This window comes from Pteropus vampyrus, unplaced genomic scaffold, assembly GCF_000151845.1.
Source record: "Pteropus vampyrus isolate Shadow unplaced genomic scaffold, Pvam_2.0 Scaffold134, whole genome shotgun sequence".
NCBI classification, from domain to species: domain Eukaryota; kingdom Metazoa; phylum Chordata; class Mammalia; order Chiroptera; family Pteropodidae; genus Pteropus; species Pteropus vampyrus.
The window spans coordinates 4421714-4437620 of record NW_011888915.1 but is presented as its reverse complement, the minus strand read 5'-3'; the positions used below and the strand labels follow the sequence as shown (position 1 = coordinate 4437620).

General features: G+C 40.1%; 2 protein-coding genes and 1 pseudogene across 2 annotated transcripts in view; 1 reads left to right on the top strand and 2 right to left on the bottom strand.

Moving 5' to 3' along the window:
- The window catches only part of PPP2R2B (protein phosphatase 2 regulatory subunit Bbeta), a 411123-nt gene that overhangs the window by 154511 nt on the left and 240705 nt on the right, over window positions 1-15907 (top strand). The gene's annotated exons all lie outside the window — the stretch shown is intronic.
- On the bottom strand, window positions 3813-4046 carry LOC105297059 (40S ribosomal protein S27-like). Its single transcript, XM_011367485.2, is given in 2 exon segments — window positions 3813-4022; window positions 4025-4046. Coding segments are annotated over 2 exon segments (231 nt in total). The 3' UTR covers window position 3813.
- Window positions 15645-15751, bottom strand: LOC111744414 (annotated as a pseudogene).

The window sequence follows — 15907 nt, the reverse complement described above, 5'->3', positions numbered from 1 at the left end:
TTTTTTTTCAGCTTTGCTTATCTGTTTGGAACTTTTCATAATAAAATGCTAGAAAGTGAAACCGGAGTGGCCTTTAGGGACCAGGTCACATTGAGCCTTGTTGACCATAAGGAGTTTGGACTTTATCCAAAGATGGATCAAAAGCCATTAAAGGATTTTGGTCAGGGGGAAACTGTGATCAGGTTTGTTTTTTCAAAGCTCAGGCCCGGCTGCTGTGTGGGCGGGGGTCATAAGGCTGGGCCGGAAGTGGACAGGAGTGAAAGCAGAGCAGGGATATATTTAGGAGGCCATGGCTGGACTCTAGGATGGTGGCAGCAGTAGAGATGGAGAGAATTTGATAGATCTGAGATACGTCGTGAAGAAGAATGGATAGGATTTACTTAGTGTGATAGATTGGGTAGAAATAGAGAATCGGGTGGAGACTACGTCAAGGACTCCCAGGATTTTGCCATAAGAATGGATGCATAATGGGCCATGTCACCGAAACTGAAAAAAGACTTTGGGAATTAATTAGTGTGAGGGGCATGTTAAATATCTAGTCTTACAGTGAGACTCTCAAGTAAGCACTTGGATATCTGGGTCTGAAGCTCAGAAGAAAGGTATGGACTAGATATATAATTTGAGACGTCACCAGCATATTAAAGGTATTTAAATCCCCATGAATAGACTAGATGCCTAGGAGAAGAGCACCCAGGGCAGAAGGTGAGCCAACGACTGAAACATTACAAGGAAACTGATCTTGGCTTGGTAGAAAGAAATTGTAACAAAAAGTACCTCACAATGAATGCCTTGCTAAGCATAATTAACTACATACCGAAATTGTTCAAATAACACTACATGGCCATTTCTCAGCAATGTGATAGAATAAGAAGAGCCCCGTCTTGGGTAGGTTGAGTTTAGAGTGTCTCTAAACTTGAGATCTGTGCGATCTGTGAAGTGTTATAGCTTCTTAGGGGCACAAGAATAAGAGTGAGGAAGTAAAGGTCCCTGCTTTCTCCACACACATGTTCAAGAAAGAGGGAAACTATGATTAATTAAACTGGGAAGGAACATGAAAATGGCTTTTGATATGAAGGTGCTGGGAAGGCACTGGAAAAATAAACGGAGATGGTATAATGATGGAGAGCTGCCTTGCAGTTCCTGAAGTTGCTCTGGTATATTCGAATGCAAATGCCAGGTCAGAATAGTATTTCCAATGCATATGGATGAATATTTGAGTTCTCTGCTGTTCTCAGAAAAATGTGAAATGGAAGGTGGGCAGAAGCTGCCTTATACTATTATAAATGACCTTTCTGGGGATGGGAAGTGTTCTGCTACTAAACATAATAACCAGAGTGCATTGAAAATCACTAGCAAGTATTCATTATTAGCATTCAGGTCCCCAGGGGCAATCCCAAGCCCTTTATGAGGGCTGGTCAGAAACGTACCGATGAACCTGGGGTGAATAATATTAGGCCAGTCCTGTCAAAATATTGGTAACGCGCCATGAAAAGAGCACAGCTATAGACTGACATTCCCAGACTCTGGCATTTGCATTTACGAGGAAACGAAGGGTCCAATTTAGACTCTTAGCTGCGGGTAGAGAACTAAGGTTTCTTGAGTACTGTCTGTATTCCAGGCCTTTTCCTAAGTGTTTCTCATGTGTTTGCCCCTTGAATTGCCTTCCACAGCCATGAGAGAATGATTGCATTAGCCCCATTTTTTCAGAAAACAAAATTTTGAGATTTGGATATACAAAGAAACTTGTGTTAAGGGGACATACTTCTTAGTGGCGGAACCAGGTTGGACCCCGTGACTCCGTGACTGCCTGGACTCTAGGCATGTGCTCTTTGCCCACTCTTGCTGCCTCTTGTCAGATTTCAGAGGCGCAGGGAGATGCAGGTTGTGCTCTACCCTCTGCATATATCCCGTGGTGCCCATTCAGTGCTGCTTGATCCACTTGGTTCACCTCTTCCGAGTACGAGGCCGTGCACGTGTCTGCACCTTCCCCTTGGTCCCACAGAGAGGGAGCTGAATTGACCACCCGGCTTTTAAATATCTTTAAAGCCAGTTTCTTAGCAAAATGGCAAGAAGGACTCTCTGGTCCTGCATTTAGTCTCTAAGTAACCTTGGATAAGTCACTTAAACTCATGAACTTGAATTTCCTAATGGAGAAAATAAGAATACTTGGCATACCTACTTATATGCACAGTACTGTCTATACCAAAACCATTTATTGCAGATTCGAGTGTTAATAATAAATAATATTGATTGCTGGCAGTTGTGGAGGGCTTACTATGTGCCAGCGACAGACTTTGGGCTTTAAAGGATTTTTCTCATTTAATCCTCAAAACTCTCTAGATTGATATGGTCCTTATATCCCTGTCAGTGGAAAGTTGAAGCAGAAGGAATTATTCCTTGACCAAGGTTACCCAACAGTAAGTGGCAGAACAGAAATCGCTTCCAAGTCTGTCTAATGGTCAAGCCCATATCCCTAAACTTTGCAGCAGATCTTCTCAGTGTCGTGTGTGGACACACCTGTTTAAAACAGAAGTCATGATGTTGATGCAAAGCGAAGATTATTCATTTTATAAAGAAATATGCTTTCAAATCAGCACCGATACAAAGAGTCCCATTTTTATCAAGACTTTGGAAATGACGGAAGGAAAATTAGAAGGCAACGCAGTATTCTAAGCAGTGATGTGGATTACCTTATAAGTGGGTATTATTCCCAGTTCTGCCACCATAATTTGTCACTTTTACTCTCTGGGCTTCACTTTCCTGATCTACTAAAATGAGGTTGGAGATGGGGGAGGGGAGGCATGCTCTCTATAGATTTTTCTGGCTGTAAGTTTCTGTGACACACTACGTCTGTATTTGTGTTCATCTACATCTCCTTGGTATGTTCTGATGTTTTGCTCAGGGGTGAGTCTGGGAGACACAGGCATAGGCTTTAAGTGGCTCCAGAATTATAGGCCTGGCCGTACTTACTGATGGGTCAGATCATCCTTCTGGCAAGAAGGCTCTGGTGCAGCCAAGAGGTGGAGCCAGAAAGGGAAGCCTCTCTTTGCCAAAAGCTGCTGCAGATGGAGGAGCCAGTCTGTCTGGGCGGCCCATGACTTTGAGAGGAGCCATTTGGCAAAGCTGTTGGCAGGAGCTGCCTTGCAGCATGAATGCTGGAGACTGTCCTGGGCTGGAGTGAAGCAGGGATGCAGCAAAGGTGGCTGGTGGAACAAATAACCATCTGCTGAGCAGGGTGCTGCTCATCTTGCCACACTGACAGGGAAAAGCATGTGCCCATCAGTGAGGCTGAGCTCTCAGTGACATGATCTGACAGGCACAATAGAATTTCTCCCTTGCTAGTGTATACTCCATGGAAGGGGTTATAAACTCCATGTGAACTGGGTTCTTTCAGAAATCAAGAAGGCTGCAATTTCTCCCTCTGTTCCAAAGTAGGAAATTTATCAATGCTGACGAAATCTATTTATCGTATTTATTGTGAGATGCTATGTAGGTTGTGCTGGGGATTATAGTAAAGTATAAGTTCTTGTTCTCAAGCATCTTTCCATCTATTTGGGCACATGACACTCCGTCCTTCTCAAAATGTACTTCACTTATGCCACACCATGTGAGTCAGTGCTGTGTTTGCCTCTCTGTAATCGCCGGGTAGCTGAGGTGGTAGAATCAGAGCTCGCCTGGCTCTAGACCCACCTCCAGCAGTACTAGCTCTGCAGCCTAGACAGATCATGCCATATCTCTGATTGCTTTATTTTTTTGGCATCTAAAATGTGTTTTATTGGGATGGTTTCTTACTCATCTTGGTTCACGGTGCTTTTAGTGCTGCTTCCTTCTGAAGGAGCATCTTTCTGTAAGCCTTTTCCTCCTGAAGGCTGACAGGACAGTGGCGCAGACAACACACAAAACTACCGTTGGTACATGGCTAAAGATGGTGGTGATTTTATAGCATCCTGGGCATTTCACATTCATGAAGTAGGAACTGGGGCTCTTCACTAGGCACTTCTAATTGTGATTCCTCTTCTCTGAAGGAGATCTTTTGTGAGAGGCATGTTCTTGTGGGGAGGTCATCACCACCAGAAGGCTTTGATTGTCTTATTACCTAAAAAATACGGCAGGTGATGAGGCAACATGCCTCCTTCTAACATGATTGTTTATATGTGAGAATTAAAAAAATACAAAAGAATCCCTCTCTTACTCCATGCATTTGGGACCAATAGTTGACAGTAAATTGGAAAAGTTAAGGCAGAGAATTATAAAACATGGTAGACCTATTTTAAACATCATTGCCTAATTTTGATGAAGAGCCCATTGAAGAATCAAAGCTTGATCTTAGAGTATATGTCTGCTGATTGGGAGTCGTAATGTTTTTCTTGCATAGACCACACCCAAAATGAGAAAGACCATGTCTAAATTTGCTATTCTTGAGTCTGAGTCAGAGCTTAGATACCTGAGAAGCGATCTTGCTACAGATCCTTCTAGCTTCTTAAGATTGTCCCCAATCTTTAATCTTTCCCACATTTAATTCAACAATTCTTTATCATCTCTTGAAAACATTTGAATTCGTTTTCATATGAAACAATCATTCTCTTTCAAGCCATTCTTTTCATCACCTTCCATGAAATTTAATTAAATAACAAGTACAGCTGGCTTCAAGAGATGTGGGAACAAACACACTGACTCTCAGTAAACATGCAACTCAATCAGAAGAAGCAGGAGTGTGCCTGTGTACCAGAGATTAGCCCGCTAAATTAGTTGTGAGTATAGAGCATACGCTAGGCCCATTTTACAGAGAGAATGGAAAGCATTTTTTTATCTAGCGAGTCAGTTACTTAGAGGTCTGTTAAAAGAGCTTCTGTTGTAATTATGATTAGGAGGAAGAGCCACCATATACTGAAATGCTTGCTGTGTACCAGGAATTGGGTTAAGTACTCTACCTGTACTGTACAGATGTACTATGTATTATGTATATATGTATGTATGCTGTTGTAGATTGATGTATATATATATGAGATACACAGATACATGAATATATGTATCTATATCATTTAATCCTCGCAACAACCATCAGAAGTATCTACAATTAAAGCTGAATTAGGTGAGTCCTTTAGGTCTTTTCCACCATCGTCTATCCATCTCCTTATGTAGTGCCTGGCAAATAATACATGTAACATGTTTATTAAGTAAGCCAGGGAATGGATTTCTATTTTACTGATGATGAAACTGAGGCTTAGAGAATTTGTGTAATCAACTAGCAGACTCATGACTTGAATGCAGGTATGTGTGACTCAAAAACATACATTCTTAAAACAAATTTAGGTATATTACAACATTTTTTACAAAGCTCTTAGATATTTTGGATTGCATATTGCCCTATGAATAACCTTCTAATAGGATAAAAATTCTGTATTATCTCTTCTTTGTACAGGTATATAAATGTTCTAGAACAGGGGTCTAGAAACTTCCTGTAAAGGGCTAAATAGTAAATATTTTAGACTTCGCTACCCATACAGTCTACATCCCAACTACTCAACTCCACCACTGTAGCGTGTGGACGTGGCTGTGTTCTAGCAAAACTCTATTTGCAAAATCCAGTGGTGGCTTGTGGACTGTAGTTTGCTCACCCTGTTCTAAAAAAGTGTTTGGAATCTAGTAGAAGTTCAAAAAATGTTTCTTTTCCAAGCGAGTGGTGGCAGTAAGTGCTAGAGGGAAGCTTAAATGAACAGGAATAGCCACTCCTGGGGAAAGTTGGGCCTCGGTGGGATTCTGACGGGTGGAGAGGAGTGGCAAAGGCTTTCTGAATGGAGAACAGAGTCTTGTGTGATGATAGGAGGCAAACGTGAACAAGGGAGATGGTATATTGAGAAAATGAGTGGGAGACTAGGGATGTAACCTGACTGTTCTATAGCACGTTAGAATCCCTGCACATAACCATACCTCTTCTAAGCAGTGTTCCCCAGTTTTTACTTAGTAATCATTTTAAAAGTACTTAACTATATGGTAGGCACCAAGCTAAAAAAAAAAAAAAAAAAAAAAAGACCCAGGTGTACAATGAAATAGAAACAAGCAGATATATACCCTGCTCTCATAGAGCTTGTATTCTATTGGGAAGATGTACATTAAATAACCATAAACATTAAATAAGAATACGAATGTAAATCTCGTTAAATACTACATAGGAAAAGAGGCTATGTGAAAACAAAATATGTGTTCACTAACGAAAACTTGGACTATAAAGACAGGTGTAAAAAGGAAAATCAGATTTTCCTCTGGCCCCAAATATAAACACCACTTTTTGATGTATTTCTTCCAGTGCGTGTGTTCGTGCGTGCGTGCGTGTTTGTGTGTGTGTGTGCGTGCGCGTGTGCGTGCATGCATGCGTGCGTGTGCATGCATGTGTTAGAGAAGCGGGGAGAGGAAGAGAAAGTAATGGATGAATACTGGAATTATAAGTAAAATGGTATTATATCTATTGTTTGTTTTTGTCCAAAACACAATATCGTGAACATTTTTTTGTGACTTCTTATAGTTAAACCATAACTTTACCAGTCACCTAATGCTGGAAGTTTAGGACTAGTCACATTGTCACAGGTTTTCAGAATGTTTAAGTTCAGATCAGGAAACATGGGGTGAAGATCAGAAAAAATAATCATAAAGACATAAGCATGAAACTTTGATCCCGTTGCCCTTGTCTTTCCCCAAAGCCCCAGGTCCTTTTACTTGGTCTGAGAGGGAGGCAAGCTCTCTCCTCAGCCTCTGCCATTACATACAGGGGTGAGGAGCTTATTCTCTGGGATTGAGTTGCCCACCTATATTAAATAAAATGTTGGTTTGAGGGCATCATTTGTGGATAAGTACATGGAACCTAATGACCCAGAAATGTTAATTTCCCTCAAACTGGTGAGTAGGTAACTTCAAAGAATGATTCATCCAATGTGACAACCAGCATGGTTGTTTAATGGCCTAGCCTCTCATGGGGTTCAAATTTGACATTTCTGAAAGCTATGTTAACCCTTTTTGTTGTTAATACTCTATGTGGTTGAATGCGATTTGAACCCAGGCAAATCTGAGCAAACCTGACTCTGTCATTGGCTTTAGACTTCCAGACATCTCTAGCTTCTCTAAAAAATTGGGAGCATGATTTGAAGTAAATGAAAAGTTCGAATCTTATAAACTATCACTGGGGTTATATTTTTAGTGATTGATTTTTTTGGTCCCTTTTCAAAGTACATCGGCTGTCTGCATTTCTGCAATCTTTTGGGATTATATTTGGGAGTCAAAAAAAAAAAATGAAGTCTCAGCTCATTTTACATGCATATTTAGGGCATTTTTCTCCTGCTGAAGTATCTTGAGGTATTAAAATGAGAATACCAAGTTTTTGAGACTTTTTTTATGTAAAATTTTATGAAGATTTAAAAATGATACACAGGTTAGGACCTAAGTGGTTAGAAGATAAAATTTAAAGGATGCATGGATGGATGCATGGATGGATGCATGGATGGATGCATGGATGGATGGATGCATGGATGGATGGATGGATGGATGGATGGATGGATGGATGGATGGATGGGTGGATGGTTGGATGGACGGACAAACAGACAGACAGACAGTTGAAGATTTGTGGTGGTTAGTAGGAGATCTCTTTGCTTCCTCAGAGGACTAAAAATGTTTAAAGCAGCTTCTAGAAGCATTAAGCTTCAATGATGATTCGGAATTGTAATATTAAAATCTACCTCTCATCCCTTTTCTCCTCTGTCTGAAAGGCAAGGGCAGGTGAGATGGGATGAGAGGATGTAATTAGGGCAGTTCAGATCCATGGGGACTTGTTTCCAGGAATTCATCAATGGTACTAGTTTAAAAGGAGAAGACGGGACAGAGGGGAGCAGAGCCACCCTGGAACCCTGAGCTGACAGAAGAGCCCACAACAGTTTAGTGCTCCCACCAGCATCTCTTGCAATGACAAGTATCTGATTCCATCCCAGTGCTGTAGGGTTAGCCCGGGTAGAACTGCTGTCATATGCTTTGGAAGGCAGAACCTTCTGGCCACTTCGTAGGACATAGGGAGCAAAGTTTGGGCGCAGTTCTATTTGGGAACAAGGTGTATTTCTCTATAGGTTCTCTGACCCCTTGCAGAGTCAGAGATGAAACACTTGCTAAGGTCTCCCCAGGACCTGAAGAACTCTGTGCACATGGTGAAAAGGCAAAAGCAGTCTGATTGCCACATTGTGCTTCCGTTGCCAACATGCTTACTCAGTCCCTTTGCTTCCTCAGCACAATTTGAGATGGAAATCTTCCCATCAGAATTTTTCCTATAAGTCTTAGAAACTTGGATTTGAGCCCATTGTGCAGGCCAGGTTTTTCTTTTTTCCAGTGACTTGCGAACAGGTTGCCTTTGAGTCACTCATGTGGATGGCCTTGATCTAGACATTGGCACATGCTGAAAGGCAACACTTATTTTCCGACTTTTGTTTGACCCTTTAAGAAGATTAGTCTGTTTACAATTTTCTCCTGTCTTTGTAAATCATGATGTTCCTGCTCATCCCCTCATCTCCTGAGTCCGTCCTAGCTGATCTGCAAACCAGCCGGGCTGGCTCGCATTGGGTCCTCACTACGCCGAGAACACCCCTGCTTCCCTGCTCCACGCGTTAACCCCCCTTCCCTGGTGCCTACAAGGCCTGCCGCAAATCCCCATTTTTCCATAAAGTGTTTCCTGAATTCCTCAAGTTCTTTAATCAGAACAACAATCCTTTGAGGTATAGATAGATATTATCCCCATTTCACGAATGCAAAAACTGAGGCGCAGGTTCAGCCAGCAAGCCAGAGATGGCGGGGAGAGGAAGAGAAAGTAATGGATGAATACTGGAATTATAAGCAAAATGGTATATCTATTGTTGTTTGTTTTTGTCCAAAATACAATACTGTGAACATTTTTCTGTAACTTCCTATAGTTAAATCATAACTTTACCAGTCACCTAACGCTGGAGGTTTAGAACTAGTCACATTGTCAGTAGAAAGAGGCGGACATGTATGTTATCTCCCCAACCAGGAGGAAACCCCGGGGAGGCATCGTCACATTTTTTCTCTTTAGTTTATCCTACAGAGGACAGTGTTGTGCTTGGCACACGAGGGCTTAGGAAGTGGTTTTTGAACTTGATTTGAGTTTGATGGGTAGATTGATAATGTCTCTATAGTTAGGACAGCAGCCAGTTACATATTCTTGGGAGTTTAAACTTGTACATCCATCTAAACATGTTAAAGAGAGATTCTTCTACCCCCACTGCAATTTAAATACATACAGGAGATGTCAAAAGATGTGCTGTATTATTTTTGCAATCGCTTGGAAACTGGGCCAGCTAAATAAAAACATAGCCTATTATTTACTTTTTATTCCATTCATTTGTTTATGTGTTTGTTCTTTTATTGTGCTCTTTACCTATTCAGCAAGTATTGACTGAGCAACTGAAAGCTCACTGATGTCATATGAGTTGGTATGTGAAGATATCAGTATGAAAAAAATACACAAAAGGTTATTAACATTGGTTAGGGGGGAGGGGCAAAAAAAGACTATAAAAAAATTAAAGGCAGTCTCTTCCATGATAAAAAGGGTATGTATAGTATGATTCCTCTTATATAAGTTTCCATGAAAAGAATGGCTATCAAATATTAACAATGGTCATATTAGGCTGGTGGAATTTTAAGTAATTTTTACTATTTACCTTTATGTTTTCTATAATGAATTGCAGTTTTAAAATAAATATATATATATTGTTTACATAATGAAAACTATTAAGCTGTCATTATGGTGAAAAACAATTCATGAGCGTGTACTATGTGCAAAGAACTAGTCTCGGAATATCAATGTAGTAATTTTCACCTGAGTTCTTCCTTTTATTTTGAAGTTATATTAATCATTTTTCAAATGAAAATCAGCTTTGAACCTCAGAAGCGTAGCGATTAGTGGACACTAGCAAACAGCACATTCTGTAGCGAGAATCCCTTTCAAGCTCTCTTACCTGTAGGTCTGGGCAAAAGGGCTTCGGCAATGAGGTTGGGTGGCCCTTAGGTTCACAGTCCCTTTGGCCCTTGTGTTTTGGCTAAAATAATAAAGGTATGATGATATCTCTGACCTCAGCCAATCATTTTATAAGGGGGCTGGGAAAGCGTCTAGATGAGTCAGTGGAAATCAATTGCAACGATGGAAAAGTCATCTAAGTAAAAGTGTCCCAGAGCCCACGGGTCAGAGACAGCCCCCCTGCACATGAAGGATCTCACGGTCTGTGTTTATTGACACCGAAGATGGTTTTAATTGCCTTGAAGGAATTTCTGGCATGTTTTGCCAAAGCCAGTCTTAAGATGTTTAATCAGTGGATTAGTGACAACCAGACTTACTGGAGAGGTCTGTACACGGGGACAGCTGGTTCAGTGTAGTGTATTGCAATGTGACTGTTAGTGAAAGAACATAAGTATGTTTTATCAGAGAAATGGAGGCAGGAAAATGCCATTATCCACTCATGAGATGATCTTGGCTTTGGAAAAAATGGCATGTTTAATGTTTGAGAATTCTTGGTTTCCTTCACAGTCATCCATCATGATCTAAGCAACCTCGATAACCTGTTTTGGGTATACTGAAAATAAACTTGGTAAGATGATCTAGAGCCAGAGTTTGAGTATGTAATCAAACATTCAGCTTTATAGCCCCACCACTAGTGACTTGAGAGAATTAATACGACTTTCCAAATACGGTCTCAAGGAAAATATATACTTATGATCTTTAGTTTTACCTACTTGTGTTGACCTACAAAATATTTTAAGAAAAGAACTATAATAAGAAAAGCAGGATGATGGTGTCACATCACAAAGCCATTTTTATCTGTCAGATAATTGGAGAGGAAACCATAGTCCAAGATAAATGTAAAGGCACCAAAGAAATCATTTCCTTGATTTTTACATCTTTGTTCTTGCATCTCTCAGTTAAATTCTTCCAGCAAGATGTAAAACCAGTCGATAGTACTAAATACTACCTTTCATTCATCTCTCGAAATTTAACTCCAGGTGGAATTTCTTTTTCCTCTCTGCATAAAAATTTCCTTTACACTATCCCCTTTCATTGCTCCTCCAACTAATCTCCCAAATTCTATTCTATTCCATAGCATGTGGACATGCTATGGAGAAAAACTTGGTGCCTTGAAATCTGAATAGAAACCCAGAAGTATCTTTGGCAGATACATTAAGCCCCTTTGCTGAGCTACCTGGAGTGTCTCTGTCTTATTTAGTAACGTAGTAGTTTAGTGATACTCCTTTTTGTTTGCTCAGAAAGTTTTCTCAGACTGTTTCATACCAACATTCACTGACCTAGGCATTTGTCAGGCTTATAGGGGAGGTCATTGGAAATGAATCCCTTTTGACCATCAAAACAACTGAGCAAATAGTTCCACAGATGTCTTTAGAATAGCTAATAATTATCAGTTTTAAACAGTCCCCTTTCCTCTTGCCTTGTAAGTTAGTCAGTGAACCAACTTAGCTAACAAGGTTGATATGTTAGCAGCCAAATTTTAATCAAAAAAGAAGTTACATAAAACAGCAATGCCATCTTATATTTGTGAATGGTTTTTATATTTCTGCAAAATATTTACAGCTCTTAGCAACTATGCACAACAAACTTAGAGAATGAGTTTTCTTTTCATTTCCTCAGTGAGGAAACTGAGGTCTAGTGGAGTTTAATCAACTTGCCCATGATCACAGGGCTGGATTGTGGTGAAGACAAGACTGAGGTCAAGAGATTTCAACTCCTAAAATAGAGTTCTTCCCATGATACTAGAATACCGAGTAAACCAATTTGCACTGAACTCCCAACTAGGTCAAATCTTGTAGTCTTGGAAAACAGCGTTCGTTCTTGTTGACACACTCCGCAAGATATTGGCCACCTACATCCTTAGCGTAAGGTTCTTTGAGTAGAACAAATATTATAGCCCTTTGATTGTTGGACTTGAGTGTGAGATGTGTCTCGTTCCTAAGGTCATTCATTTTACGGTTGCCAAGTGGAAGAGTCTTGGGGCCACACTCCTGGCCAGTTGTACAAGCCTCAAAGCACTAGGGTTTGTTGACTTTTAAAGATGTGGAAAAGCCAGTGACCTAGTTCCACGTCACAACTGCATACTGCTCTCAAATACCTAACTGACAAACATCCATGTGGAACAAGTAAGACAATAGGGAAGACAGACAATGGCTTGATCATCACCAGCGCCATTGTTATCTCTGGAAACATAACGTAAAGGCAGGGAAGCTACATTCACTGAGTCGTTTTTATGCACTATGTACGTCTTTTTGCTTCATTTCTATTGATTATGTGAGTAGTGAGTTCTTTACTAAAGTAGGCTTATTACTTAAATCCTCTAACCATAATTGCCCGTATTAAAATTGGGACAATATTAGTAACCACCTCCTATGGTTGTTGTGAGGATTGAGACAGTAGTTGTACAGTGGTTAGTTAAGAGCCTGACATAAATTGAACATTCCATAAGTGGTTGTTTGGTTGTTTTTAGTATTTCCAGAAGCCTTAAATGGTCATAAGTATTATTTGCACTGGACAATATATTCTTTCTGCCCTTCAAATCCCTAGAATTCAGGATTATACTAAAAAATATACAAACATACCTCAGAGATATTGCAGGTTTGGTTCTAGACCACCGCAATAAAAGGAGTCAATCTTTTTGCTATTGGGGGGTCTCGCCTTCAATTTGTAGGAAAAAAAAAAATCTGTGAAGCACAATAAAGCAAAGCACAATAAACGAGTTATGTCTGTAGTTAAGTGTAAGAACACTGGCTGGAGGTAGCTAGGTTTGTGTCCCAGCTTGACCCCTTGCTAGATCTATGACCTTGGGCATGTTATTTACCCTCTCTAAGCCCAAGTGCCTCCGCTATAGACTGTGGATAACAATGCTTAACTTCCTCAGGTGGTTGTGAATACAGGCATACAGCGTTTTATTGTGCTCTTTATTGTGCTTTACAGATGTTATGTCTTTTAAAAACTGAAGGCGATACCCTCCACCATCCAAAAGATTATGACCTACTTTATTGTAATTAGCTCTTTATTGCGGTGGTCTGGAACCAAACGCACAATATGTCTGAGGTATGCCTGTATTACATATGATAGTGCATGTGACATGCTCAGGACAGTCCCAGGTACATAGTATGTAGTAACTGTTAAATAACAGTAGGCTGTATTTTCATTAATATTAGTACAGTATATGTCCTAAAGCATAATCATTCCTTTCAAAAGACATTTGTTTTGATTGTAAAACGAAGGAGAAATAAGTTAACACCTCAAAGTTAATCTTTGATCCAGTACCAGTTCTGGCTAATGGGGATTGATCCCTTTTAAATAATCTCAAATAATAATAAATGAAATCTTATGAGAGTCTAAGCCAACTGCTGCTCTTTTCTGAATATGGAATAAAACGTTAGGAAACTAAAACGCATTATCTGCTCTGTGCACCAGCAGTAGGATAGTTTTTAAAGGTAATAGCTTTGAGCTATTAAAAAATTAATGGTAATGGATTAAATATAAACCTCTATCTTAACGCTGTGTTGAAACTTCCTATTAAGGCTTAATTTTGTTTTTTATTTTAATCTTGCATCTTTCTTTTTAGTACTTCTTTCTGCATTGCCTTATTCATAGATTCTCCTACAGTATAATCTTATACCTCCGAACAATTCAAGAGAAAGGGAGCCCCCTCTAATCAGTGAAATGAGCCGCTCCTGTTTCTGAATAGTTATAATTGCCTCAGAGTTATTCTGTGTACCAGGGCAGTCTCTCCATCTTTTACCCATTGCTCCTAGCCCTACATTGTGAAGCCTTCCTTACCTGAAAAACTTGGTGTCCTTTGCACCTGGCCCCACCTTCACTATAGGACGGTAGCGGTCCTAAGCACTCCGCCTCCTCACAGCTCCTGAGCTGCCCAATGACAGTTGTTTTCGACTGTAATGTGCATCAGAATCACCTGAAGTGTTTGTTAAATGCAAATTGCTGGGCTCCTCCCAGAGTTTCTAATTTAAGAGGTCCGGCATGGACCTGCTGGTTGGCTTTCTAAAGGTTTCCCAGGTGCTGCTGGTAGTCCAGAGACCCTTTCAGACTTCCTGTCCTCCAAAACCGGAAGGCAGCCCACTTTGAGCTAAGGCAGCCGAAGCACAGAGATGCTTTCTAGTGTTGCTCGTGTCACCTTATCAGGTGATTGTCACAGTCCAGGAACAACCTCATACACAGAGACCCTAGGGGGATCTGGGGAGTCTGTTATGCACCTGTATGTTACCAAAAGTTGAAACATCACTACCTCCTGGAGTCTGGATCTGAACCCCGTGTTTGTCACAGGAGCCAAGGGAGAACCCAAGACAGAGACTAGTGGCACAATAATGAAGCATGAATTATCCAGATGAAAGCACCTATGGAAATAAAGGTATTAGTATTATTATTTATACCTACTATTCTTAATAAAGTAGCAATGTGGAAGTATTGAATAGTTCCAAATGCTTAAAAGTTGTTCTGTGGGACCCAAACCAATTCACATTTAAAAAAGAAAGTACAGGTAGGAACCATTTTTGACTTACAGTTTTAAGAACCAAGAACACATTTAGATGAAACATGTTGGTATACGGCAATGCAAATTGTGGCTGATTATAAAATGACCAGGAGAGAGGGAGAGTAGGCTAGACAAGAGCAGCCCCTGCATTATAGATGCCGGAGAAGTATGTACAATAAGTTAGTGGACCAGACTTATACATTAACTGCTTTAACGAAAAAAAGGTGGGGGTGGTGGTTAGGACACAAAGAAAAAGACGATATGGGCTTCCCACTTCGTGTTTCATGAAGAATGAAGGGTCTTACTAAATGAGTAAATTTGAATCAGAAAGCAGATCTAGACATTTCTATGTAGGTAAAACAGCAACTTTCCACCCACATTAAATGTTTGGGAGCCTTTCAATATGACCCTTAAGTAATCCCACCTGATTTAGATGAGGTGGCATGATTTCTGCTAGCTTGTTAAAATTCATTTCCTGAAGCTGTGTGGTGAGCTATTTAGCTTTATAGCCTATACATTTGGCTGTTGCTTTGGGCCCTGGAAAATAAAATTTAGTACAAAAGAACTATAGATTTTTATTTTAAAATCATCAGAGAGTCTCCCTTGAGGTGGAGTTTGTAACAGAGGTAGGTAAAAACTCGGAGACACGTCAAAGAGTAAGACATTCAGAAGAGAAGGGCTTATTTTAAAAGGAATGGGGAAAGGAACATTTCTAAAGGAATATTTATTACAGGGAAATGAAATTTAAAAAGTAGTCAAAGATTTAAAGGAAGAAAACAAAGAACAGGTGTATGTATGTCTTTCTGTAAATGTATGCGTATATATGTTTATTCTCTATCAGCCTATGGATGAGGATGTGTCAGACGTCGATGTCCCAAGAGAACTATGCAACTTTTATACGTATATAGATTCCACATAGGTTATGTCTCAAAGTGCTTTTTATATAAGATGAGAGAGTAGAGTTTGTTTTTATTTTTATTTATTTATTTTTTTAGGCGAGGCAACCCTTGGTTGACCTCACAGATTGCAAGGACCTTGTCAGCTTATAATCCCTTATTTTCTTTTTATTTTTTATGCCTACAGCACCTAGTCTTCCTATCCAAGTACTAACCAGGCCAAACCCTGTTTAGCTTCCGAGATCAGACGGGATCGGGCTTGTACAGGGTGGCATGGCCGTAGATGGGTTTGTTTTTAAATAATACCTTGGGGAGTTTGTGATGTGAGGTGGAGTTCATCCCTTGCTATGGAAAATTTTACATTTTTCTGCCTGACCCATTTTAAAAAAGAGTTTCTATCTGTCATAATTCCAATGTCCCTTTCTTTTCCCCCAGTCGAAT